At 41.5% G+C, this 27396-nt stretch overlaps 1 protein-coding gene across 1 annotated transcript; it reads left to right on the top strand.

Annotated features, from left to right (window-relative positions):
* The first annotated feature begins 629 nt into the window (after positions 1 to 629).
* Positions 630 to 26016, top strand: LOC117509394 (uncharacterized protein C11orf53 homolog). Its single transcript, XM_034169064.1, has 4 exons — positions 630 to 1366; positions 16009 to 16048; positions 24357 to 24661; positions 25297 to 26016. The coding sequence occupies exons 1-4, from the start codon at positions 1250 to 1252 to the stop codon at positions 25717 to 25719; spliced, it is 885 nt and encodes a 294-aa protein (XP_034024955.1). The 5' UTR covers positions 630 to 1249; the 3' UTR covers positions 25720 to 26016.
* Positions 26017 to 27396: the final 1380 nt, after the last annotated feature.

Here is a 27396-nt window from a genome sequence, read left to right as displayed (position 1 = left end):
TTATTTGTCTGATTGTTAGCAGGATTGTGTCAAAACGACTGCATAGATTTTGATGACGTTTTCACCACAGATATATATTAGGCGATGGAAGACGCCATTAAATTTTGGAAGGGATCTTTATCCGGATCTGGATTCTGAATCAAGATTTCACTTTATATAGACGTTTAAGGATTACGTCAAAAGTACTTAATGGATTTTCATGAAATTTTCACAAAACATTGGTGACATGATGTAAAACCAAGACCAGGAAGACATTATTTTCTTTCAGCATGTGAATTAAATATTAGATTGCAATATCGTGATCAGTCGGACCATTCTGGATCAGTATCAATTATTTCATTGTGTTGTGGAATCTGGATCCATGTAAAGTCCGGGTCACGATCTGAATCGCATATCTTTTATTTTGAGTCCTCAGCAACCCTTGGCAGATGTCAGAAATCTCTGATTGCTCTTGTTTAAGATGTGGAGGGAAAATTTTATATATATATATATATATATATATATATATATATATATATATATATATATATATATATATATATATATATATATATATATATATATATATATATATATATATATATATATGGGTGCCCCCCCCCCAAATGTCCAGAAGACATTTAGATTTAGACAACATACCTTCATCTGAAATAATGGCTGGTCTTATCTAAAATATTAATTCAAAAAGATGCCATATTTTACATAAAGTTTTTTTTGCATGCAATACCCCTTTGCATAATAAAGCATTTTCATTGAGTTTATGTTGCTGCCTCCGAGGAATGTCCTCAAATCACACCAACGCACATTTGACATTGAGGTTTAGCTTCAGAAGAAACATTACAGTAACAGAGTTCATCAATATAGTGTTTAGCATCATCTGCATATACCTAGAGCTAAATTAAAATAACTAATATCCCAAACACCACTATGAAAGTGCTTTTCAGTGTTTAGTTTTCTCTAAATCATTAAGTGTGGTTTTATTGTGAGGTTTTGATTGGTGTTTGTATGGAATTGCCTCCTTTTAGCCCATTTGCATTGCCCAAACCAAAGGCAATTTCCATGACATTTACACATGAATCCCAAAGAGTCATTCACCTATATGCATAAAACTGTGAAACATTCAAATGAACACACATTTGTGGGGACAGATGAAAATTTGTATGAAGTTCAACTGTTTTTAGGTTTGTGTTAAAATACTTTGTGGATTAGCCATTTTCTGAAGTACCATGAATAAAATATAACTTTTGTCATGCTGCTTGCTCTAGAATATTCGAAGAGAGTCTACCAAGGTGTACGAGTGAAGCACACAGTGAAAGACCTGCTGGCGGAGAAACGGTCCCGGCAGACAAACGGCCCGAGATACAGCGTAAGTACACTTTGTGCAGCTTTTGTCCCATTCAATCTCTGTCCACTTCATTTTCCTTCCAAACCAAACAACAGACAGCCACAGTTGACATTCTGTTGGTGGCAATATTATGAGGCTGTCTTTTAAATACCTTTCCAAAACCGAAATGTGTTTACATTTCGGGTTTGTTTTGAGGACTTGTGATCCACATTGATCCATTGACCGCCTGTACCTCCCCCATTCTTTCTCCACTTAGAAAACCCTCAAGTTCTTGCGAAGCCTGAAGCATGATGTGTAGGGAAAAGCACAAAGCATGCAATCCCATCTCAACCTCACAATAGAACTCTATAACAGAACTTGCAATGGTGACGGCCAAATCTCTAAGGTGAGGGGGGAGGAGAGGACTGAGGTGGGCAGGTATAGAAAAGAGCTTTGCAGGAGGCTGCCTATGCAAAGTTTTATCCGTACACACCTGCCAGCCAACATTGTCCTCTGCCATGTACAGGCCACAGATAAACCATCTATTGTTGTCTGGGTACCACATGGCATCACACCCTGACACGCACACATACACTGAGAAAAACCAGGCTTTGCTTTCTGTGTGCGTCTGTGTGCATACACTAGACTTGCTATTCATCTCCAAACCTCCTGTCAATGGGCTTTTGCAGGACGCCATTTGCTATTTGTTTTCCGTTGGCATTGGGATGTCCACTCTATAGATATGCAGGCCGCTAACGACTCTGGTAATGAGGGGGTTGTGTGGCAGACAAAATAGAAGATAACATCAGATCCAACAAAGATGAGTCAGAAAATTTTTTTCCCCATTGTAAAGCTTCTCATTTTATAAACCATGCTTTATTTAATCAGTGTTCAGAAATAAACTTGAAAATGAAAAAAAGTGAGCCATTTGTCTGACTGGGCAGTTTGCCAATTTGCCAATAAATGCATGAGAAAATGATGGAAATATTTAAAATTCAAAGAACGACTGGAAGGGATTTGCATTTTCCTCCCTCGACCGAGCAAAATGTCACTAACCCCTGGCAAAGATAATTTGCACTTCTGTAATGGTAGCATTAATATAGAAAAGTAGACTGACATTTTAGGACAACACATCAGGCCATCAAGATAACATCTTGTCCAGGAACATCCATGCATTTTTCCAAAAAGACAATGCAAAAGCTTATTCTGCACACAATGCAAAGGTGTGGCTGCTGTAGAAGAGGCTACAGTTACTGGACTGGCCTGCCTGCATTCCTGACATGTCCATGGTAGAAATGTGTGAGCATTTTTAAAAATGAAAAATGCAGCAATGACAATGATGATCCCATACTGTTGCATGCCATAAGTATGAAAAAGTACAAGTCAGGGCGCATCACGACAGAACAGCTCTTACGAGCAAACCATGAAAACATCAAGCCGACAGGCAGGCGTGAACGATCCCGTTGTGAGGGTTTCGTGCACACAGCGGTGTCATGCACAAGCATGCATGAAACCGTAGCAGCGAGAACACAGTGTGAGCAGCTGGAGCATGTGTAACCACATCATGCAGCTGCTGTGAAAAAAAAATGAAAAATACATGCCACCCACGGGATTCGAACCTGCAATTTACAAAAGTTCTGATTGCCAGCCAGAAACTTTGCCACTGTGCTACCATCACTGGCTTATAAATGGTGCGGAAAAATGCCTGAAATCAACAAGGACATGGACTGTATGCAGTCACTGCAGCCTGGTGGAAAGGCAAAACATGTTTTATGTATTTCCACATGAGGACAGCAGGCAGAGACACGTGCCTCACAGAGGAATGTTGTACGTCATGTCCTTCAAAACATGGTACATATTCTCCAGCTGATCACAACAGCAGCCGCTGTGAGCAGACATGTCCCCCTGTCCATTCAGCGCCCAGACCAACGTGTCACTCTCTGTGTTATGTAATTGCATATGTAGGTATTGTCATAATTATTTATATAACTGTCCTGGCTGTGGTTTCTGTGTTTTTAATGTGGGCACTGAGCCATCATCCAGCTGTCAGTGTGCTGTGATCATCTGAGACCTCGCTGTCTGGCCCCCCACGTAATCAGGTCTGTACATACATATAAGCATTTTATGCAAGTGTGCCCCCCCCCCCCCCCCCCCGGCATGTGTTGGAGGGAGTGGGGGGGAGACGTGATACATGTGTACACGTGCAAAACACATGCACCACGTGTGTGTTGCTTTTTGCAACACCGCACTCTTGGGGGCACTTAAACAAATTTCACTTCCAGCTCGAAAGTGATCGTCTGCTGACTGTTTTCGTGCTAATAGCGAACAGTGTTAGCTGTTCATGTGTATCACCTGGAATGTGACCAACACCTGCGAGAGGGATCGAATGGGCTCTCACAGGGCACACTCTGTCTTTCAGCCATTAGTGTGAGCAAATAGTTGTAGCAAGAGGTGTACGAGGCGTTGGAGGCAGCTCCGATTTTACACATATTGCATATGAGTCCTGCTTCATGTGCAATTCATGCACAATTCAACCACATTCGTACTATGTGTGAAGGGGCCATAAGTGATGTTCGCAGTAAGAAAAGGACAAAATAACACCTGAAACAATTCCTGTCTTTGTTTCCTCAATGCAAAACCTCTTTACAGTGTTTGGACATTCATGGCAATATTACAAAGCAGTAAATGCTTTAGGATCCCAAATATTTTTAAAATGTGTTGCAGGCCTGGAATGCAGGAATGGATGCACATATATTAACAAATCAGATGAAGATGTCTCCACAAAACATTAGATATATTTGGTTCATACGGTCTGTAAAGAAATAGAAGTCAAAATCTATGCACGGAATACAGCGGCTGTTCCGCAGAGGCTGGATGAAGTAAAGTCATGTGACACTGTCGTCTGGAGTTACAATAATGAACAAATATTTGAATGTCATTTTATCTTTGCTTTACTAATTCTGACTGGCACAAAATAGTCCATGTTTACACCTCGCTCTGCAGGTTGTCTCTTTACGCTTCTGTACTTATCCGTAGCTTTAGTTGTATGTTTGTATACATGATGCACAGTAACTAAAGCCTTCCACGCCTCTTTTTGAGCAAGCACTTCCTTTTGTCTCTGCCCTTCTCTCTTTCTCAGTGCCTCTTTTATTTGCAAACTGTGGCCAAAGAGTAAATGTTTGGACACGGAGAGGCAGATAAATATCAAGATCAAATGTCTATGCTGCAGTCATCACCAGCCCATCTTTTTAAAAAGGTGCAGTGCTTGAACATGTGGACCACAAAGTTAATATTACAAAATAACCACTCTAAATATCACTTTGCACTATGAGAAATTACAGTGACTATTAAAGCTGTACAGCCTTTGGATTTTTTAAAAATGTAAGTCATGAAATGATTTATCTTTGCGACCACTGTAATGTTATAACTTACCATTTAAATAAGGGATTCATAATATGATATTGTCAATATTATCTAAATTTGCACTGTCTGGAAACAATTTAGGATTTTGACCCCTGAAGGGGAGAAATTCAAGTGCTCAGATGCCATGGCCTAGAACCAATATAGCACAAGACTCTCTGAAACAGCTTGATTCTGTATAAATCTGTTTCTCATATATTTTGTAAAGGTTAGCAAGAAAAAAACACTTCAAAATCTAAAAATGCTGTTTTTTTAAACCAGATAACACCTCTGAAGTGATCTACAAGACGGTGTGCACACCCCGGGAATGTGCATCATGCATGTGGGTCAGGTCACATGCGCGCACACACACACACACACACACACACACACACACACACACACACATGCGTGTTCATTTGTACAATGGTGTGAGAAGGAAAAGATGATATTCGCCATGGAATTCCCACCAGATGAAGATATTCTCTTAATTAAAATTAGCTGTAATTTTGCAACATGTTCCAAAAATAAAAAGACCTTATAATACTTGAATTTTGGTAGTAATTAAATTGTGTTAGTTCTGTGAAATTTAAAAGGCGGTACAGCTTTAAAGTCCAGTCATAAGCCGGGCCAAGCATAGCTGCAGCTGAGATCATAACAAAGACAGTTTTGTCAGCAAAAGTGTGTAAAGTAGTTTTAAAAAAATGTATTAATTTATCCCCCACCCCAAAATAAATAAATAAAATTATGATTTTGACCCACAAAAAAAATTTTTCCTTAAAAAAATAGATGAGATCACATTACGTTTATGAATTACAGCCAAATCTCTGGACAGTCCCTCCATTTTTAAAGGCCATAAGTAATTGGACAAACTACATCCGAAGTAGGTTCATTACAAAAATCATGTAGACAAATCAGGGGATGGATACATAAACATTGTCTAGGATTTTATTTACATCAATCACAAATAAACACACACATTGTGGCTCTGTATGGTAAATCAGTCTGGAGCAGGAAGTACTCAAAACCTGAGTTACCGTGCAAGAAGGAGACTAGTGAGGGAAGACACCAAGACACCAAAAGGACTCTGCTGGACTTACAGGCTTCTGTCATTGTGAAGGGCCAAGCTGTGCATACTGCAGCTTTTGTCTGCTGCACCACCAGTTACAACTTCAGAGAAGGATTTTTATACAAGAAAACAGACAAGATCAAGGTTTGGGTCTTCCATGTAGCTGGAATTTGACATCTCTTAAACAAATCCTTCCAAGTGCAGGTCTATGGGACCTCTGCCTATGATTTTGGGAAACAGATAGGAAGTGCTTATGGAGCCGTGAGGATGCTGCACAGAGGTGTTTGGTGATGCTGATGACTTTACAGGAAAACAAAGGTCAAAGTCTTTTGTGTCCTTTAACATCCTGTCTTAGTGGATGGTTGTGACATTTGGACTCTAACCAGTGACTGGAGGTTCTCTGGAGAATTCTTGGCTTCTTCTACAATCAAATAAGTGGTAAATATGAGAGACTTGCATTGTGATGAGCATTGGGAACGTTGCTTTTGAAATGCAATATGTTACAGATTACAAATTACTCAGTTAAAAAAGTACTAAGTAATAATTATATTTATTACTTCAGTGTAATTAAACATATTACTTTTTTTGTGTAGACGTCTGTTGGGAAGGTGTCGTAGCACGGACCCACAACAGGGGGCGCAAATGAACGGACAATGAGTAAGCCAAAAGGTAACAATTTAATGTTGTGATAATACACAACGAAATGTGTCGTAATTTTCACAGTCAATAAACACCAGGTGACGTGTGGGCAGGCTTGAAGATAGAAGACGCCCGACGAGAGAGAAGCCGCGTCCCACACGGCTTCCACCACCAACGGTCTGAAGAACACCGGAGCCGCCAAGTCCTGAGTCCCCAGGTGGCCTCTGTCTTCGGCTGTCGACCCTGGTACTGCTGGCAGAAAGCAGAAATATGATGTGTGAGTGTGAGTCCGCACACTCAGTAATTCACAGTCCAGACACCGTTAGGAGGGAGCACCTCCACCTCCAAATCACACACACTCGTGCAGCTCCTGGTCAACCACTTATCTGGGATGGGGTGTGAGGTGAAGCCGTCACTGTCACACCAAACGCCAATCCTCCAGACAAGGCAACACTTCAGGAAAACGGCTGCAACAGAAGTTCAGATTGTTACACAATGTGTCATTCAGCAGAGAAATTACCTTGGTACTGGTAGTCGATTTCTCGGCGGGGAGGTGGAGTTGCAGTCCGGCTTATATAGTGGTGTAGATGAGTGACAGCTGGAGTGATGAGTGACAGCTGTCACTTCCTCTGGGTCTGGCGCCCTCTCGTGGTTGGAGCCCGCACTCCAAGCAGGGCGCCCTCTGGTGGTAGTCGGCCAGCAGTACCTCCTCTTCAGCGGCCCACACAACAGACGTCACAACGATTACTGTCAAAGTTTTATTAAAAAGTTTATTAAAAATGCCCGAATGTTGAGGACCTCACAGTGGTCAAGGGGAGGTCCACACGTGATCTGGCTGCAGTAGACAGATGGTTATTGTAGAGATGGACTGGCTGTCTGTTTGGGTTGTGGCCATCTAGGATGCAAGGCAGTTCCATGGTGCCATGGACGTAGAGCAGTGTGGCACCCGTGCATGCCCCCAGATATGACATGAGCAACAATATTACAAATAATCCCATTGTTGCAAAATTGCCCAGTCTGTGAGGAATAAAGGTCGCAAAATGTACCGTACCGCTCGTCACTAGGGAAAGTCAAAAAGTCACCAAATCTCCAGAGTTACAAAGTTACTAAATTAGAAAAAAAACTTAGACAGAGGTTGCTTGTGGTGGTGCAAATTCAAAATAATGACCAATCAAATAAGTCTCAGGGGCTTTTGATGGCCTGTGTTGTTCCGAAATATGCCGTTCCTGAGCAGCAAAGATGGAACACAACATAGGTCAAATGAATTATACACATCTGATTTGTTATGCATTTATTATAATATTTTAACTAGTAACTGTAATTTAATTACTTATTGTTTTCCCAGTAACTGTATCAGATTACAACTAAATTATTTTTGCAATTGACTTGTTCCTGGCAGCACGGCAGCATAGTGATTAGCACTGTTGCCTCACAGCAAGAAGGTTGTGGGATTGCTGCCCACCTGTGTCCTTTCTGTGTGGAGTTTGCATGTCGTCCTGTGTTTGTGTGGGTTCCCTCTGGGTGCTTCGGCTTCCTCCCACATCCAAAGACATGAAGGTTAGGTGGATTGAAAACTTTAAATTGCACATTGGTGTGCATGTGGGTGTGAATGTGGCTGTCTGTCACAAGCAAAGATGGGGTGAGGATCACCACTTTGTGAACAACTGCATGAAAAAATAGTCCAAACGTTTAAGAACAATGTTTCTCAACATTCAGTTGCAAGGAATTTAGGGTTTCCATCATCTACAGTCCATAATATAATCAGAAGTTTCAGAGAATCTGGAGAACTTTCTACACATAAGCGGCAAGGCCGAAAACCGACATTGAATGCCTTTGATCCCTCAGGCGGCACTGCATTAAAAACCAACATCATTGTGTAAAGGATCTTACCGCGTGGCCTCAGGAACACTTCAGAAAACCATTGTCAGGTAGCACAGTTTGTCGCTACATCTGCAAGTGCAAGTTAAAACTCTACCATGCAAAGTGAAAGTCATACATCAACAACATCCAGAAACGCCACCACCTTCTCTGGGCCCGAGCTCTTTTGAAATGGACAGACACAAAGTGAAAAAGTGTGCTGTGGTCTGATGAGTCCACATTTCAAATTGTTTTTGGAAATCATGGACGTTGTGTCCTCTGGACAAAAGAGGAAAAAGACCATCCAGTTTGTTACCAGCGCAAAGTTCAAAAGCCAGCATCTGTGATGTATGGGGGTGTGTTAGTGCCCATGGCATGGACAACTTACACATCTGTGATGGCACCATCAATGCTGAAAGGTACATCCAGGTTTTGGAGCAAGACATGCTGCCATCCAAGCAATGTCTCTTTCAGGGACGTCCCTGCTTATTTCAGCAAGACAATGCCAAGCAACATTCTGCACATGTTACAACAGTGTGGCTTCTTAGTAAAAGAGTGCGGGTACTAGACTGGTCTGCCTGCAGTCCAGACCTGTCACCCATTGAAAATGTGTAACGCATTATGAAACGCAAAATATGACAACGGAGACTCCAGACTGTTGAACAACTGAAGTTGTACATCAAGAAAGAATGGGAAAGAATTCCACCTACAAAGCTTCAACAATTGGCGTCCTCAGTTCCCAAAGGCTTCTTGAGTGTTGTTAGAAGGAAAGGTGATGTAACACAGTGGTAAACATACCCCTGTCCCAGCTTTTTTGAAATGTGTTGCAGGCATCCATTTCAAAATGAGCAAATATTTGCACAAAAACAAAAGTTCATCAGTTTGCACATTAAATATCTTGTCTTTGTGGTGTATTCAGTTGAATATAGGTTGAAGAGGATTTGCAAATCATTGTATTCTGTTTTTATTTACATTTTACACAACGTCACAACTTCATTGGAATTGTGGTTGTATTATATACAACCCCTGGCAAAAATTATGGAATCACCGGCCTCGGAGGATGTTCATTCAGTTGTTTAATTTTGTAGAAAAAAAGCAGATCACAGACATGACACAAAACTAAAGTCATTTCAAATGGCAACTTCCTGGCTTTAAGAAACACTATAAGAAATGAAGAAAAAAAGATTGTGGCAGTCAGTAACGGTTACTTTTTTAGACCAAGCAGAGGAAAAACATATGGACTCACTCAATTCTGAGGAAAAAATTATGGAATCACCCTGTAAATTTTCATCCCCAAAACTAACACCTGCATCATATCAGATCTGCTCGTTAGTCTGCATCTAAAAAGGAGTGAACACACCTTGGAGAGCTGTTGCACCAAGTGGACTGACATGAATCATGGCTCCAACACGAGAGATGTCAATTGAAACAAAGGAGAGGATTATCAAACTCTTAAAAGAGAGTAAATCATCACGCAATGTTGCAAAAGATGTTGGTTGTTCACAGTCAGCTGTGTCTAAACTCTGGACCAAATACAAACAACATGGGAAGGTTGTTAAAGGCAAACATACTGGTAGACCAAGGAAGACATCAAAGCGTCAAGACAGAAAACTTAAAGCAATATGTCTCAAAAATCGAAAAATGTACAACAAAACAAATGAGGAACGAATGGGAGGAAACTGGAGTCAACGTCTGTGACCGAACTATAAGAAACCGCCTAAAGGAAATGGGATTTACATACAGAAAAGCTAAACGAAAGGCATCATTAAGACCTAAACAGAAAAAAACAAGGTTACAATGGGCTAAGGAAAAGCAATTGTGGACTGTGGATGACTGGATGAAAGTCATATTCAGTGATGAATCTCGAATCTGCATTGGGCAAGGTGATGATGCTGGAACTTTTGTTTGGTGCTGTTCCAATGAGATTTATAAAGATGACTGCCTGAAGAGAACATGTAAATTTCCAGTCATTGATGATATGGGGCTGCATGTCAGGTAAAGGCACTGGGGAGATGGCTGTCATTACATTATCAATAAATGCACAAGTTTATGTTGATATTTTGGACAATTGAAAGGATGTTTGGGGATGATGAAATCATTTTTCAAGATGATAATGCATCTTGCCATAGAGCAAAAACTGCAAAAACATTCCTTGCAAAAAGACACATAGGGTCAATGTCATGGCATAGGGTCAATGTCAATGAGCAGATCTGATTTGATGCAGGTGTTAATTTGGGGGATGAAAATTTACAGGGTGATTCCATAATTTTTTCCTCAGAATTGAGTGAGTCCATATTTTTTCCTCTGCTTGGTCTAAAAAAGTAACCGTTACTGACTGCCACAATCTTTTTTTCTTGATTTCTTATAGTGTTTCTTAAAGCCAGAAAGTTGCCATTTGAAATTACTTTAGTTTTGTGTCATGTCTGTGATCTGCTTTTTTTCTACAAAATTAAACAACTGAATGAACATCCTCCGAGGCCGGTGATTCCATAATTTTTGCCAGGTGTTGTATATTGCTGATGTTCAGGATGTGAATATTACAATATGCTCAATACAATATAGAGCACTGTTCAGTTTTAACATCAAACTCAGAATTATTCTTGTACTGTGTAAGTTTTTTTCCCCCTCTCATAAAAGAACTTTCAGAAAAACAGGATTTAAAAGTAATTATAACGTGAAAAGGGTACACGCATGCCCCTCTTAAAATGATGATTAATGCATTTAAATGTGAGTTGCTCTGTACATGCAGATCTGTTCAAATAGAGATATTATTTCTGGTCTGGGGCAGGTAATGGTCTAGCAGTTAAGCGGTGGGCTTGAGACCAGAGGGTCCTCAGTTCAAACCCTCGTCAGGCCAGAAAATCACTAAGGGCACTTAGGCAATGCCCGTATTCCCTACATTGCTCCTAGTGTGTTGTGAGTACCTTGCATGGTAGCACCTTGACATTGGTGTCTGTGTGATTGGATGAATGTGAGGCATCACTGTAAAGCAGTTTGAGCTTCTGATTCACATGGAAAAGAGCTATAATTGCATTCCATTTGTGAGTGTTGCAATGACACATCACCTTACCAGTGTTGCCAGACCTAATCTTTGAAAAAGCAAACCAAGAAGTCAGAACTAAACTTGCTTGTAAATTAAGAAGCAGAAAGTCTGTTGGCGTTTAACTCCAGATTCCGTAGCATCAAGCGGATTAAAGTCTACGACTCCCCCTGGAGGGGACACAGGTTACTTCCCCAGCCAAGACCACTACCCAATTACAGCTGGGTGGACTGAGACAATTTAAATTAAGTGTTTTGTCCAAAGATGCAAACAGGAAGCGAGCGGGATTTGAACCCAGGTCTACATATAGGCAGGCCAGCTCCTTATCCACTCAGCTACCTGCTCTATATTTATAATTAAGATTAGCATGAAGTATATCTGTACAGAAGACGTTGTTCTCATGCACAAACGTGCACAGTCCATTTCCATACACAGCCTTCAGAGATGCGCTGAGCCGTACCTGCGTCACACGAGGAAGTCTTGGCACTGGCAAATCACATTCAAATTCAAACCTCAAAATTTGTTTGCTGCCCAGCCAACACGGCCATTATATCAACTCTTTCATGTTGGCAGTATGCAAACAACAGAGCCCATCCTGTTGAGCCCCGTCTGCACGCCGGCTCACTGCCCTCCCTGTGCCCCTCCAAGAACATCAGCAGCTGCCAGGAGTTCACATTGTGCAAACATGTAATTCATTACCAGGTTACAGCAGAAATAAATGGGAATTAAGCAAACACACATACTGAAGAGGATCATCAGCATTAAAGAATCACCTCTTCGTGTGACTCCTCAGCATGGAGGTGTGTGCAGTCGACATTAAAACATTTGAACCCCTGAACTTTCTCACAAGATATGCAGCATTTTGTTGGATATTCGAGATTTGTCGGGATTGAGGTGAAAAGTGAGGAATGGACTCTTACAGTGATGTCATCGTTCTGTGGTGTAATTTTACTAGAGACGGGTGATGTGCTAACAAAAGAACATCTTATGATGAAATTCAAATGCCACAAGATGACTGTGCTGTGTACTAATGATGGCATATAACAAATGTTTAGAAGGATAAAGTATTTGCAAGGTGACCCCAAAACCCCAGGAACCATAAAAATTGTAATAAATCCTACTAAATTCAGTCTGTGTGCGGTCATTTCCCAAAGTTTTAGTTATCTTGGTTGCTTTGCATAAATGTTCTTTCCAAATAGTGTGATTCATTGGCGACATGGACTTCCAGGCAAAATGTCTTTCCCTTGGTTGACCAAGACATGTTGGGGAAGACTATTATTCCAATTGTCATTTGTAGGATTTCTTGCAATTTTTTGGGGTTCTGATCTTTTTTGGTCTCCCTGTACTCCTTTTGGACCAAATGTGTAATAGCATTTAGAAAAACACAGCTAATATCTTCAAACGGTGTACGCAAAAACATATGTTGTGTGCAAAATGTATGTTTGGTTTAAAGGAAACTATGAGGCCAGAAATTGGAATCTTAATTCCAATTAATCTGAGTGAATTTCCATGACACAGAAGTGAACTCTCCAGGCCTTTTCCAAGAAGTGATCCCACCACACCTGCATATAGCTGAAAAAAAATGATATTATTAAAAGCTGTTTTTATTGGTGTAAGATTGGCTAAGTTTGGGGCAGAGAAACTGACCCCTTTAAGGTATAAAAGATGACTGCAAACTATTGTGTTTCAAAGCTGTTCTGCTGTTTTTTAAAGACTCTGAATTTTGCTTCCTTTTGCCGGCAAAATAAAAACTGTTGCTTTGGGACTTTGACTTTTCTCTGACTTTTGTGGGCACCTGTAAGAAGATACTTCTCCTTAGTCTCCACGACAGTTCCATTCCCTAATTTACTCATACAATTTGTTTTGCACTAGTGTTCAGCTCTGGGCTCGACACTAGGCTCTACACACACACACACACATGCACACACACACACACACACACGCACACACTATTGGTTCCTTGCTGGGGCCCCGTCTCTTCGCCATAAGCACCACCTCCCTGTCCAGTCTTATGGATTCTCATATCACTACTACTCAGATGACACCCAATTCTATCCTTCCTGGCAGATCACCACCACATGGTGGTGGAAGCCTTAAGGACAAGTTGGAACATGTCCAGCTGTTAAAGAATTTCTCAGATACTCACTCTACTGAAAGCCATCAAAAGCCACCTGGTTATTACAAATGTGGCGGCGCGCTGCGCCGGCTGCCTGCTGACGTGCCAATCCGTCCGCACGTCTTTCATTACAAAATCTCCTTTAAACAGTGGAATATCTGGATTTCACCCACTTTTCACTTAAGCACTTGGAAGATCCTACTGCTTATGCACGGATTTTATTGGTTGATTTCAGCTCAGCCTTTAATACATTACAGCCATACCTGTTGTTGTCCAAGTTAAAGGAAATGAATGTTAACCCACTTTTCATCAGATGGTATCATTCCTTTTTAACTAATAGATTACAACAAGTTAGCGTTAATCAAGCTCTTTCGGTACTCAAATCATCAAATACAGGTGTACCACAAGGCTGTGTCAGTTCTCCTGTTCTCTTCACTCTTTATACTAATAACTGTACAAATAACTACTGCAATAACTTTGTTTTTAAATTTTCTGATGATACAGCTATTTTGAGCCTACTGCACAAAGATTCAAGTCAAACAAAGTACTTCCTTGAAGTGAAACACTTTGTGCAGTGGTGTGATGACAACCACTTGGTTTTAAATGTCAATAAAACCAAGGAAATGATTCTGGATCCAAGGACTGTTGGGGACCATACTCCTGTGGTCATACATGGTATTCCCATTGACCAGGTCAACTCATACAAGTACTTGGGGCTGCACATAGACAATACCTTCAGCTGGACTGCACATGTGGACAGTTTGTGCTCCCGATTCCATCAAAGACTTTATTTCCTTCATAGACTTCGTTTGTATGGAGTCAATCAGAAAATTATGTTGTTGTTTTACCAGGCAGTGTTAGAGAGCCTAGTTAGGTATGGCATGACTGCCTGGTACGGCAATCTTTCTGTACAATTTATAACGAAACTTAACAGACAAATTGATGATGCAATGAAGATAATCGGAAAGAAACAATATCAGTCCCTCAATTCACTCTATGAAGAGTCTGTTTTGAAAGCAGCTCAGAGGATACTGATGGATTCAGTTCATGTTCTTCATGCAGAGTACACTCTCCTTCCTTCTGGGAGAAGGTACAGAGTTCCTCGGAGTAGACTGAATAGATTTAAAAATTCATTCGTCCCCATGTCTATTAAATTGTTAAACAATAATGTTTAAAATTGGAATTATGCAATATTTATGGTGTTTCTCCTGACTCCTGTCATGTTAATTTGTTATGGATGTGGTTGTGTTTTTATCTGTATTGTTTGTTTTCTCTTTTCTTGTAAGGCACCTAGCATGAGTCCAAGACAAATTTCCCTGAGGGGACAATAAAGTGTATCGTATCGTATCGTATCGTATCGTATCGTATAAACTGCTGATCCCGACCTCTTCTGAAAGTTCTCTGTTCTCTCACGACATCACGGGTCAACAGAGGCTTAATTTTGGAGGTTTTCAGCTAGAAACAGGCTGACGACGGTGCCTCAGAGCGCGGCGCGACGTCCCGCTCCGTGGGAAGTCCTTAAAGCGACAGTAACACTCCATAATCTCTCATCAGCCATTAAAATTTTCACCGAAAACCAGCTGAATTTCTCGAATGGTGTCCACTTTGATCTGCCTCACAGGTTCTGAAAAAATTTTGATAAAGCAAAGTGCCAGTCTCTCAGCAAATTGTTAGACAAAGGAATTCCGACGGGAGGGGTGGACCACTCCTCACTCAAAGCCTGCCCACAGGCGAATGACGTAACCGACAGGCGTGAAAAAACTCACGCATGCGCACGAGGGTTCAAGGTTGGCTGATATAATCGCACGTGATTCAAATCCATATAGTTTTTGAAAAAAATAAAAAGGTACATTACTTTTCTCACAGACCTCGTATATATAGTTGTTTCGCTGCAACACCTTTATAACTGCATATTTTAACAGTTCTTTATTTTGTTTTATTAATTAGTTTGACCAGTGCAGATGGTCAGCCCACTGAGTTTGGTCTGCTTGAGGTTTCTTCCCATAATCTGAATAGCCTGATACCAAAGTATTACTCATGGTGTAGCACCTTGGGATGACTTATGTTGTGATTTGTCTCCATAAAACCATGTACATATCGACATCTGAACCTGCCTTAATGTTCTACACTCATGAAGGTGAGTGAGGTGGATTGTGTAACTTATTTATTTATTACTAAAAATGTGACTGTGTTGAACTGATTGACGCCATCAGTTGAATTACAGTCAGTGTTTCAATATTTTTTTATTTATGTATTTATTAGCATTTTGAATGAACTGATGTTCACCTTCTTGTATCTGTATTCTGTTGTCTGATGTCCATGTGAAGTGCTTGGTGACAGCGGGTAACTTTGTAAAAAAAAGATTATGTGCACTGGAAGCTTGATAAAGCTGCAGATAATGACAGCACCAACATGCTTCAGCAGAGAAAAAAAATTAAAGGACATAATTATATATGTTTACAGCAGGAAAAGGTAAAGATTAAAATGACAAACTTTTCCAGCTTTGAAGATGTTCTTCTCCTCCAGCTGTGTTCTAATGCTAGTTTTTAATTTTTGTCTCACAGGGAGGAACAACCACACCGCCTTCATTTGTTCAGATGCCAGGTGAGATCAAATAATGCGAGATCCAAAAATAATTTAGTTTGTTATGATTTAAAATGAACTGTATAAACTTAATTTACAGCATGCTATGTTTTAATTAACATTATTTTGAATTTGACCATGTGCACTTCTTACAATGTTAATTTAAGACTGCATAATTTACTGTGTAATATTTGATACAGTTGTCTGCACATATAAGAATTAAAATTAATTGATTTGTTTTTTGTTTTTTTAATGCAGCATGCTTTATGTTATGCTTTCTTATTTCAGTCAGGAGTGTGTTCTGGCTCCTGCTCTGCTTGATCTTTGCACGGATTGGGTGGTGGGTGGGGTTGTGGGAACCAGTGGTTTTGGTAGTTTTGGTGGCAAGGAAAGGCTTACTGACCTTGACTTTGTGCTTGATGTTGTGAACTTTGTCATATCACTGCTTTTCTCCCTTTATATAGCACCCCTTGGGCACATATTGCAGCGTTTTGGGATTACCCTTCACTGCTATGCTGATGATACTCAGTTATACATGCCGATAACTACTGGTAATCTCATCCACATAAAATCCTTAGAAGATTGCCTTGCCTCAGTGAGAAGCTGGATGTCTAGCAACTTCCAACTTTTAAACTCTGATAAGACTGAAATGATGGTTCTTGGTCCAGTGAGACATCAGCATCAATTTGACCAGTTAATGCTTAGTCTAGGCTCGTGTGTCATACATCACACTGACAAATTGAGGAATCTTGGGGTAATTTTTGATCCTACACTGTCCTTTGACCTCCACATTAGAAATATTACAAGGACTGCTTTCTTCCACCTGCAAAATATAGCGAAGATTCCTCCCATCCTGTCTATGGCTGATGCTGAGACCCTGATTCATGTGTTTGTCTCTTCTAGATTGGAATATTGCAATATTCTATTTTCTGGTTTACTGCAGTACAGCATTAAGGCTCTCCAATTGGTTCAAAATGCTGCTGCCAGAGTTTTGACACGAAGCAGAAAGTTCGACCACATTACACCATTTTGGCATCCCTTCACTGGCTTCCTGTCCCAGTGAGATCAGATTTTAAGGTTCTGCTACTAGTCTATAAAATTGTTCACGGACTGGCACCTCCCTACCTAGCTGACCTAATTAAACCCTACGTACCGACCCAGGCTTTGCATTCTCAAGGTGCAGGACTACTTTGTGTCCCTAGAGTGAATAAAAAGCCTATGGGTCACAGAGCTTTCTCTTATCATGCACCTGTTCTGTGGAATAATCTCCCTGTGCCAATAAAACAGATTGTGTGGAGACTTTCAAGTCCAGACTTAAGACACACTTATTTGGACACTCTTGTTGGATCCTCTTGCTTGCCTCTACTGGTGGTTGGCTCTCACTGCGGTATTGTATCACTTCCTGTTCCGGAGCACAGCGGTGTTTTTCTGTATCTGTTAGCTGTTTAATCTGCGCAGTTAGATTGATCTTGTTATCTAGATTACGATTTGTTTCCCAGTGTAATCTTTACGTGCCTTAACTAAAGCACTCCTTCTGCTGAATCACCTCTAAATTATTTACACATTATTCACTTTGCGTGTTTTTAGGAATCCGCTAGGTTAGCGTAGCTACTAGCTCTTGGCCGATTTAGCATGGCGGCTTCTCCTGTCTCTCCCGCACTTTTCTGCTCTGGGTGTGAAATGTTTAGTTATTCCTCGGCCTCCTTTAGCAGTAACGGTACTTGTAATAAGTGTAGCTTATTCATAGCTTTGGAGGCCAGGCTGGGCGAATTGGAGACTCGGCTCCGCACTGTGGAAAATTCTACAGCTAGCCAGGCCCCTGTAGTCGGTGCGGACCAAGGTAGCTTAGCCGCCGTTAGTTCCCCCCTGGCAGATCCCGAGCAGCCGGGAAAGCAGGCTGACTGGGTGACTGCGAGGAGGAAGCGTAGCCCTAAACAGAAGCCCCGTGTACACCGCCAACCCGTTCACATCTCTAACCATTTTTCCCCACTCGACGACACACCCGCCGAGGATCAAACTCTGGTTATTGGCGACTCTGTTTTGAGAAATGTGAAGTTAGCGACACCAGCAACCATAGTCAATTGTCTTCCGGGGGCCAGAGCAGGCGACATTGAAGGAAATTTGAAACTGCTGGCTAAGGCTAAGCGTAAATTTGGTAAGATTGTAATTCACGTCGGCAGTAATGACACCCGGTTACGCCAATCGGAGGTCACTAAAATTAACATTAAATCAGTGTGTAACTTTGCAAAAACAATGTCGGACTCTGTAGTTTTCTCTGGGCCCCTCCCCAATCGGACCGGGAGTGACATGTTTAGCCGCATGTTCTCCTTGAATTGCTGGCTGTCTGAGTGGTGTCCAAAAAATGAGGTGGGCTTCATAGATAATTGGCAAAGCTTCTGGGGAAAACCTGGTCTTGTTAGGAGAGATGGCATCCATCCCACTTTGGATGGAGCAGCTCTCATTTCTAGAAATCTGGCCAATTTTCTTAAATCCTCCAAACCGTGACTATCCAGGGTTGGGACCAGGAAGCAGAGTTGTAGTCTTACACACCTCTCTGCAGCTTCTCTCCCCCTGCCATCCCCTCATTACCCCATCCCCGTAGAGACGGTGCCTGCTCCCAGACCACCAATAACCAGCAAAAATCTATTTAAGCATAAAAATTCAAAAAGAAAAAATAATATAGCACCTTCAACTGCACCACAGACTAAAACAGTTAAATGTGGTCTATTAAACATTAGGTCTCTCTCTTCTAAGTCCCTGTTGGTAAATGATATAATAATTGATCAACATATTGATTTATTCTGCCTAACAGAAACCTGGTTACAGCAGGATGAATATGTTAGTTTAAATGAGTCAACACCCCCGAGTCACACTAACTATCAGAATGCTCGTAGCACGGGCCGGGGCGGAGGATTAGCAGCAATCTTCCATTCCAGCTTATTAATTAATCAAAAACCCAGACAGAGCTTTAATTCATTTGAAAGCTTGTCTCTTAGTCTTGTCCATCCAAATTGGAAGTCCCAAAAACCAGTTTTATTTGTTATTATCTATCGTCCACCTGGTCGTTACTGTGAGTTTCTCTGTGAATTTTCAGACCTTTTGTCTGACTTAGTGCTTAGCTCAGATAAGATAATTATAGTGGGCGATTTTAACATCCACACAGATGCTGAGAATGACAGCCTCAACACTGCATTTAATCTATTATTAGACTCTATTGGCTTTGCTCAAAAAGTAAATGAGTCCACCCACCACTTTAATCATATCTTAGATCTTGTTCTGACTTATGGTATGGAAATAGAAGACTTAACAGTATTCCCTGAAAACTCCCTTCTGTCTGATCATTTCTTAATAACATTTACATTTACTCTGATGGACTACCCAGCAGTGGGGAATAAGTTTCATTACACTAGAAGTCTTTCAGAAAGCGCTGTAACTAGGTTTAAGGATATGATTCCTTCTTTATGTTCTCTAATGCCATATACCAACACAGTGCAGAGTAGCTACCTAAACTCTGTAAAGGAGATAGAGTATCTCGTCAATAGTTTTACATCCTCATTGAAGACAACTTTGGATGCTGTAGCTCCTCTGAAAAAGAGAGCTTTAAATCAGAAGTGTCTGACTCCGTGGTATAACTCACAAACTCGTAGCTTAAAGCAGATAACCCGTAAGTTGGAGAGGAAATGGCGTCTCACTAATTTCGAAGATCTTCACTTAGCCTGGAAAAAGAGTCTGTTGCTCTATAAAAAAAGCCCTCCGTAAAGCTAGGACATCTTTCTACTCATCACTAATTGAAGAAAATAAGAACAACCCCAGGTTTCTTTTCAGCACTGTAGCCAGGCTGACAAAGAGTCAGAGCTCTATTGAGCTGAGTATTCCATTATTCCAACCGGTATTTGGTTAGACTCTTTCTCTCCGATTGTTCTGTCTGAGTTATTTTCATTAGTTACTTCATGCAAACCATCAACATGTTTATTAGACCCCATTCCTACCAGGCTGCTCAAGGAAGCCCTGCCATTATTTAATGCTTCGATCTTAAATATGATCAATCTATCTTTATTAGTTGGCTATGTACCACAGGCTTTTAAGGTGGCAGTAATTAAACCATTACTTAAAAAGCCATCACTTGACCCAGCTATCTTAGCTAATTATAGGCCAATCTCCAATCTTCCTTTTCTCTCAAAAATTCTTGAAAGGGTAGTTGTAAAACAGCTAACTGATCATCTGCAGAGGAATGGTCTATTTGAAGAGTTTCAGTCAGGTTTTAGAATTCATCATAGTACAGAAACAGCATTAGTGAAGGTTACAAATGATCTTCTTATGGCCTCGGACAGTGGACTCATCTCTGTGCTTGTTCTGTTAGACCTCAGTGCTGCTTTTGATACTGTTGACCATAAAATTTTATTACAGAGATTAGAGCATGCCATAGGTATTAAAGGCACTGCGCTGCGGTGGTTTGAATCATATTTGTCTAATAGATTACAATTTGTTCATGTAAATGGGGAATCTTCTTCACAGACTAAAGTTAATTATGGAGTTCCACAAGGTTTGTGCTAGGACCAATTTTATTCACTTTATACATGCTTCCCTTAGGCAGTATTATTAGACGGTATTGCTTAAATTTTCCATGAAGCCAGAGGACACACACCAATTAGCTAAACTGCAGGATTGTCTTACAGACATAAAGACATGGATGACCTCTAATTTCCTGCTTTTAAACTCAGATAAAACTGAAGTTATTGTACTTGGCCCCACAAATCTTAGAAACATGGTGTCTAACCAGATCCTTACTCTGGATGGCATTACCCTGACCTCTAGTAATACTGTGAGAAATCTTGGAGTCATTTTTGATCAGGATATGTCATTCAAAGCGCATATTAAACAAATATGTATGACTGCTTTTTTGCATTTACGCAATATCTCTAAAATCAGAAAGGTCTTGTCTCAGAGTGATGCTGAAAAACTAATTCATGCATTTATTTCCTCTAGGCTGGACTATTTTAATTCATTATTATCAGGTTGTCCTAAAAGTTCCCTAAAAAGCCTTCAGTTAATTCAAAATGCTGCAGCTAGAGTACTGACGGGGACTAGAAGGAGAGAGCATATCTCACCCATATTGGCCTCTCTTCATTGGCTTCCTGTTAATTCTAGAATAGAATTTAAAATTCTTCTTCTTACTTATAAGGTTTTGAATAATCAGGTCCCATCTTATCTTAGGGACCTCGTAGTACCATATCACCCCAATAGAGCGCTTCGCTCTCAGACTGCAGGCTTACTTGTAGTTCCTAGGGTTTGTAAGAGTAGAATGGGAGGCAGAGCCTTCAGCTTTCAGGCTCCTCTCCTGTGGAACCAGCTCCCAATTCAGATCAGGGAGACAGACACCCTCTCTACTTTTAAGATTAGGCTTAAAACTTTCCTTTTTGCTAAAGCTTATAGTTAGGGCTGGATCAGGTGACCCTGAACCATCCCTTAGTTATGCTGCTATAGACGTAGACTGCTGGGGGGTTCCCATGATGCACTGTTTCTTTCTCTTTTTGCTATGTATGCACCACTCTGCATTTAATCATTAGTGATCGATCTCTGCTCCCCTCCACAGCATGTCTTTTTCCTGGTTCTCTCCCTCAGCCCCAACCAGTCCCAGCAGAAGACTGCCCCTCCCTGAGCCTGGTTCTGCTGGAGGTTTCTTCCTGTTAAAAGGGAGTTTTTCCTTCCCACTGTAGCCAAGTGCTTGCTCACAGGGGGTCGTTTTGACTGTTGGGGTTTTACATAATTATTGTATGGCCTTGCCTTACAATATAAAGCGCCTTGGGGCAACTGTTTGTTGTGATTTGGCGCTATATAAAAAAATTGATTGATTGATTGATTTTCCCTTTCGTATGGCTCGCATGCTGGCATAGTATGTTTCTATGCTTATTACTCTTTTAATTCATTTTATTAGGAAGCGGAGCGTGCTGCGGCATCAACTTTATCTAAATTCTGGTTCTTTTAGTGAAGTTTAGGGCTAGTGGCCATTGATCACCTTAGTATTTCTACTGTTTTTCTTGTTGCTTAATGCTGGCAAATTATTCTGTATTTGTCTTTCTAATGCCTGATTCTGCTTTTTTCTTTTCTCTCAGTTTGAGGTCCAGCTCCATCCAGACATGGGTGTGGTATCTGTTCCAGAAACCATCCTGTGCACCGGCAACATTTGCTGCATGTTCATTTTGTGAATTGTTTTGTAATTTGTGTCTGCAGCATGGTGCAAGCAGAGGGTCACCCCTTTGAGTCTGGTCTGCTTGAGGTTTCTTCCTCAGAGGGAGTTTTTCCCTTACCACTGTTGCTCTGGGGGTTGGTAAGGTTAGACCTTACTTCTGTGAAGCGCCTTGCTGCAACCTTGTTATTTGGCACTATATAAATGACAATAAATTGAAATTGAAAATTGAAATTCATTCCAGCACTTAAGCTGAGTGGGGGATTGGATCTATTGTATGTTTGTTTTATTATGGTCAATTCTTGATCTTTGATTTTACTGTAAAGCACTTTGGACACCGTCTGGCTGCTTTAAATAGCTATGGAAATACATGTTGATTGATTGATGTTGATTGGAGGTCCTGGGTTTGTGATTGTCCTGGATCAAGATTCAGATCTTCAATGACTTCCTGGACTCGGCCATTAGAAGTGTCTCTGTATGTGGTGAAACTGTTGAACTTGAGGATTCACTTATCTTGTAGTGACATTTGTGTATCTCAAAAGCCAAGGACCCAGAGAACAGATCGTGGAGTGGCGAGGTCGCTGGACAGAGGTATTTGGTGATGTTGACATCTTTGCGGGAGAATGAAGGTTCAGGTCTTTACAGTTCTGAAGTTCCCTATCCCACTGTATGGTTGTTAGATTTGGATGCTAACCAGTGATCTTCGGCAATGACTGGATGTCTTTCATACTAGATCTCCTCTCAGGATTCTTGGAAATTGCTGGACTGACTTTGTGTCAAACAAGTAAGACTCAGACATGAAGCACGACTTTCACTGTGAGAGAATCCAAGTCATAATTTCAATCTTTGAGTCTCACTGCTCCAACTAGACCTGATGAAACCATTCTGTAAGAAAAGTGAAACATCTTCACAAAACTAAAAACAAGTCCACTTGTCCTGACTCATCTTACTTTGATACCCTCACCTGGATGACTGAGAATCTCCACAGACGATGAGGAAATCCAAGAATCAAATCAAATCAATTCAAATCAAATCAATTTCATTTATATAGTGCCAAATCACAACAAACAGTTGCCCCAAGGTGCTTCATATTGCAAGGCAAAGCCATACAATAATTACAGAAAAACCCCAACTGTCAAAACGACCCCCTGTGAGCAAGCACTTGGTGACAGTGGGAAGGAAAAACTCCCTTTTAACAGGAAGAAACCTCCAGCAGAACCAGGCTCAGGGAGGGGCAGTCTTCTGCTGGGACTGGTTGGGGCTGAGGGAGAAGAAGTCAAAATATTAGAGTCTCGCAACTCCAAGTAGAATTGATGAAGCTTTTCTGGGTGAAGAGTGAAACATCTTCAAGGAACTCAACAAGACCAGTTGACCTGACTCAACCAACTTTGATACCATGTGCTCAATGACTGAGAATGTCCATAGACATTGTGAAGGAACTTCAGTTACAGCATTCTGCACATGTGGTGTGTTTCCCTGGGTAGGGTCCAGCACTCAGGTGCAACAGCACTCCAGCAAGTGAGGAAGTCCAAGGACCCACCCACTTTTCACCCGACTGCAGCAGGTTGATGGTTACTTTCGGTAGGAGGGGATGGACTTGCTGTCTGTCTGAATGGTTGCTATGCACAACATCTCATGTTTTAAAAATTCATTCATTCATTCATTCATTCATCTTCTACCGCTTAGTCCAATTAAGGGTCGCGGGGGGCCGGAGCCTATCCCAGCAGTCATAGAGCGCGAGGCGGGGTACACCCAGGACAGGACACCAGTCTGTCGCAGGGCCACAAATAGACAAACAAACACAGACACACCCACACACACACCTACGGACAATTTTTAAAGATTCCAATCCACCTAACCAGCATGTCTTTGGATGTGGGAGGAAACCGGAGGACCTGGAGGAAACCCATGCAAACACGGGGAGAACGTGCAAACTCCACACAGAAAGGCCACGGGAATTGAACCCACGACCTTCTCACTGTGAGGCAACAGTGCTAACCACTAAGCCACCGTGCTGCCCTGTTTTAAAAATTGTCATTCCATTTTTGGTTCATTGCTATAATCCTCATTTTCAGCTCTTTGTTAGACTCCTTCCACGGCGACACACTTCCATGACCTCTGACCTCGCTTGTCACTCTGCAGGTTCTCACATGTTGCCTGGTTACTACAGCATGAGGCGTCCCTTCATCTCTGACTCAGACTTCTGCACATCCACCAAACAGTTCTCCTCGGACATGTATTCCTCCACGTTGGCGGGGAAGCCTCTGGGCTGTGAACCCTCCACAGTGTCCAGCTACTCCTCCCTGATTGACAGCTATTACCCAGAGACCTTTGGTGATTACCGCAGCACCAGTGCCTTCTCCAGCTCTGGTGGATCCTTCCTGCCCTCTTCAACCCTCTCATCCCTCCTGCCTCCTTTCCCTGGAGAATCATCTCATCTGTTTCTGGTGAGGTTGTGAGATTGTAGGATTTTGGAATTTATTAGTCCATGAACCGGTAGTCAATTTTGACATAATCAGACCACTAAAGGGGACTAAATGACACTTCCAGCCCAGCCTCAGTGTTCTGTGGCCTGCACAAAAACATATGATGGTCATCCCACAGTGGTAGCTATAGTTGATAGGGGTTAATGAAAAATTTGTGTGAAATTGTGTGAAAAATACATTTTTTTATTGTCCATTTTGCCAAATGTGCTAAATGGACAAAATGCGCTATTTTACACATTTAACAGACACAGTCCTCAATGCCTCTGTTGTTAATTCAGCATGCATGTTTTTGTACTGTTTTGAACACATACACAAACTTTTAGTAAATGAAACCGTGAAAGTGTTCACTTTTTCAGTGTTACTCGTATTTTAATTCAAATCAGTGTATTTCTACAGTGCCAAACCACAATATCTTTTAATGCTTAGAATGACAGCATTAAGTGTTGTCGCGCATGGCCTTATCTGGCCCACAGACCACCAGTTTGGGACTCTTGATAATCGGCTTTCTATTACCTCAGGTCTGCCATTTTCACTGGATCGTTGTTGACCGACACTCAGCGTTGTGTTTCTGATGTCTTTTCTCCTTCTGGTTCCAGAGAGATTCCTGGGACCCGTCCATTCCAGAGCCAGTGATTCAGGTGGATCCTCTCTGTTCAGACAGCTTGGCCTCCGTCTCTGTCCCATCCTCCATGCCCAGCCCAGATCCTCCGGAAAGCCCGTCCCAGTATCGCCCCTCCAGTCGAGGTTCCTCCATGGGCCCCACATCCAGCAGCTACACCCTGCACCCCCTGGAGGACGCCCACTATCACTCCCTGAGCACCAGCGGCTCATATCCGGCCCCCTTCCCCTGCCCGCCTTACATGAGCAGCTCCGTCACTGACCTGGTGTCTAAGATGGTGACAGAGGATGCGGCTGAGAGTCACGGCAGCCTGGCTTCAAACAGTGAGGCTCAGTCATCCTGGGTCAAAGAGGACAGCGTCAGTGCCTGGTCTCCCTATGAGGTCAGGAGGGGCTTCTGACCAGATGAAGGGTCAGTCTGAGAACCGATAAGGCGATCGAGGGACGCCCACAGACAGCTGCTGACGAACGCTTCGGGACATTAACAACACTTACAGAGTGGACGGGTTCGACTCACTCACACAGACAGGAACCATCTCCACCAGTCCAGCAGCAGGTTTTCTAGAATATGTTTATTCTGATAAACAACCACAACTCATCTTATTTCAACTGTTATTTTCTCCAAAAAAACAATATCATGTAAAAATGTGAAACGGCAAGAAATTAAATATAAAATTTACTATAACAGTTATGTAACCGGGTTCCACTAATCCTGGTTGTTTAAATGGGGGGGAAAATGTTCTAATTAACTGTACTAGTGGCCTCTCATTGGCCACACTCACTAACAGAATAACACAAGAAACAGCGCCAAGATGGCGTCCGAGATGGCTGCCAAAATAGAGTTTTTCACCAACACACATTTAAACAACATATAAACAACTTAAATATCACAGAGATTCAATGATAAGGGTCTATTGGCTGGCATTTTTGACGCCATTTTGAATCTTAAACCCATGAATGAATTAAGTTTAGGTACAAATGAGTTTGCTCTGATCTGCAATGGTCTCCCCATTGCAACAATGTCACTTCAGACCTTTCAAATGATATCAAGAGTCCTCAGATTTGACAACAGAGATACCAGAGCTAGATCTGACAAACTTGCCCCATCAGGGATGTCTGGGAGAGATGGGTGCAACTTCTTCCACTGACGTTCAACCCATGGCCAGAGGTGACAGTGGATAAACATCTTGTCCCTTTCCGAGGAAAATGCCCCTTCCGGCAATACATACCCAGTAAGCCAGGGAAGTACGGCATAAAAATATGGGCAGCCTGTGATGCAAAAACTAGCTTTGCCTGTGTAAATCTACATCCCTGAGAAAAACCAGGAACACGTGTGGTCCTCGATATGACTACTGGACTGCAGGGTCACAATATCACTTGTGACAATTTTTTTTTTACCAGCTATGACCTTGGACAAGAACTTCTCAGGAGGAAACTTACCATGGTGGGCACAGTGAAGAAAAATAAACCTGAACTACCTGCTGAAATCTTGCAGGTGAAGGACAGGGCTGCACTTTCCACAAAGTTTGCTTTTACAGACACCACCACTGTTGTCTCATATTGTCAAAAAAAAAAAAAAAACGGAATGTGATACTTATGTCTACTCTTCACAAAGATGCAGCTGTGTCATCAGGAAGTGACAAAAAGCCTGATTGTAACAAAAAAAAAAAGGAGGAGTGGACAACCTGGACAGGCTGACTGCCACCTACACTTGCCAGCAAATGACCAGGAGATGGCCAATGGTTGTGTTTTACAACATCCTTGATGTGTCTGCATATAATCTATATATTTGTTCTGCTTTTCATTTTGTGTTTGTACTAAAGTTCTGTTGCTGAAAAAAGAGACTTTTTGCCTTTTTCTTGAAGTAAATATGGGTCAAAACTGACCCGTAACACCATAGATGTTATTATAGTTAATAATATTTAATTAAAACATAAATAAAACTAATAGTCAGGTAACATAACAACCTTTTATTTATATGATTCTCTTGAGTTTCATTTTACATTTTTTTAATTGAAATCAAGGGGTATACTGACAAAAAAGGCCCAGTGACCCACAACAAAAATATTTTTGTATTT

Source organism: Thalassophryne amazonica, chromosome 4 (assembly GCF_902500255.1).
Source record: "Thalassophryne amazonica chromosome 4, fThaAma1.1, whole genome shotgun sequence".
Lineage (NCBI taxonomy): Eukaryota > Metazoa > Chordata > Actinopteri > Batrachoidiformes > Batrachoididae > Thalassophryne > Thalassophryne amazonica.
The sequence above is the reverse complement of the archived record's forward strand: the minus strand, read 5'-3'. Positions and strand labels throughout refer to the sequence as shown.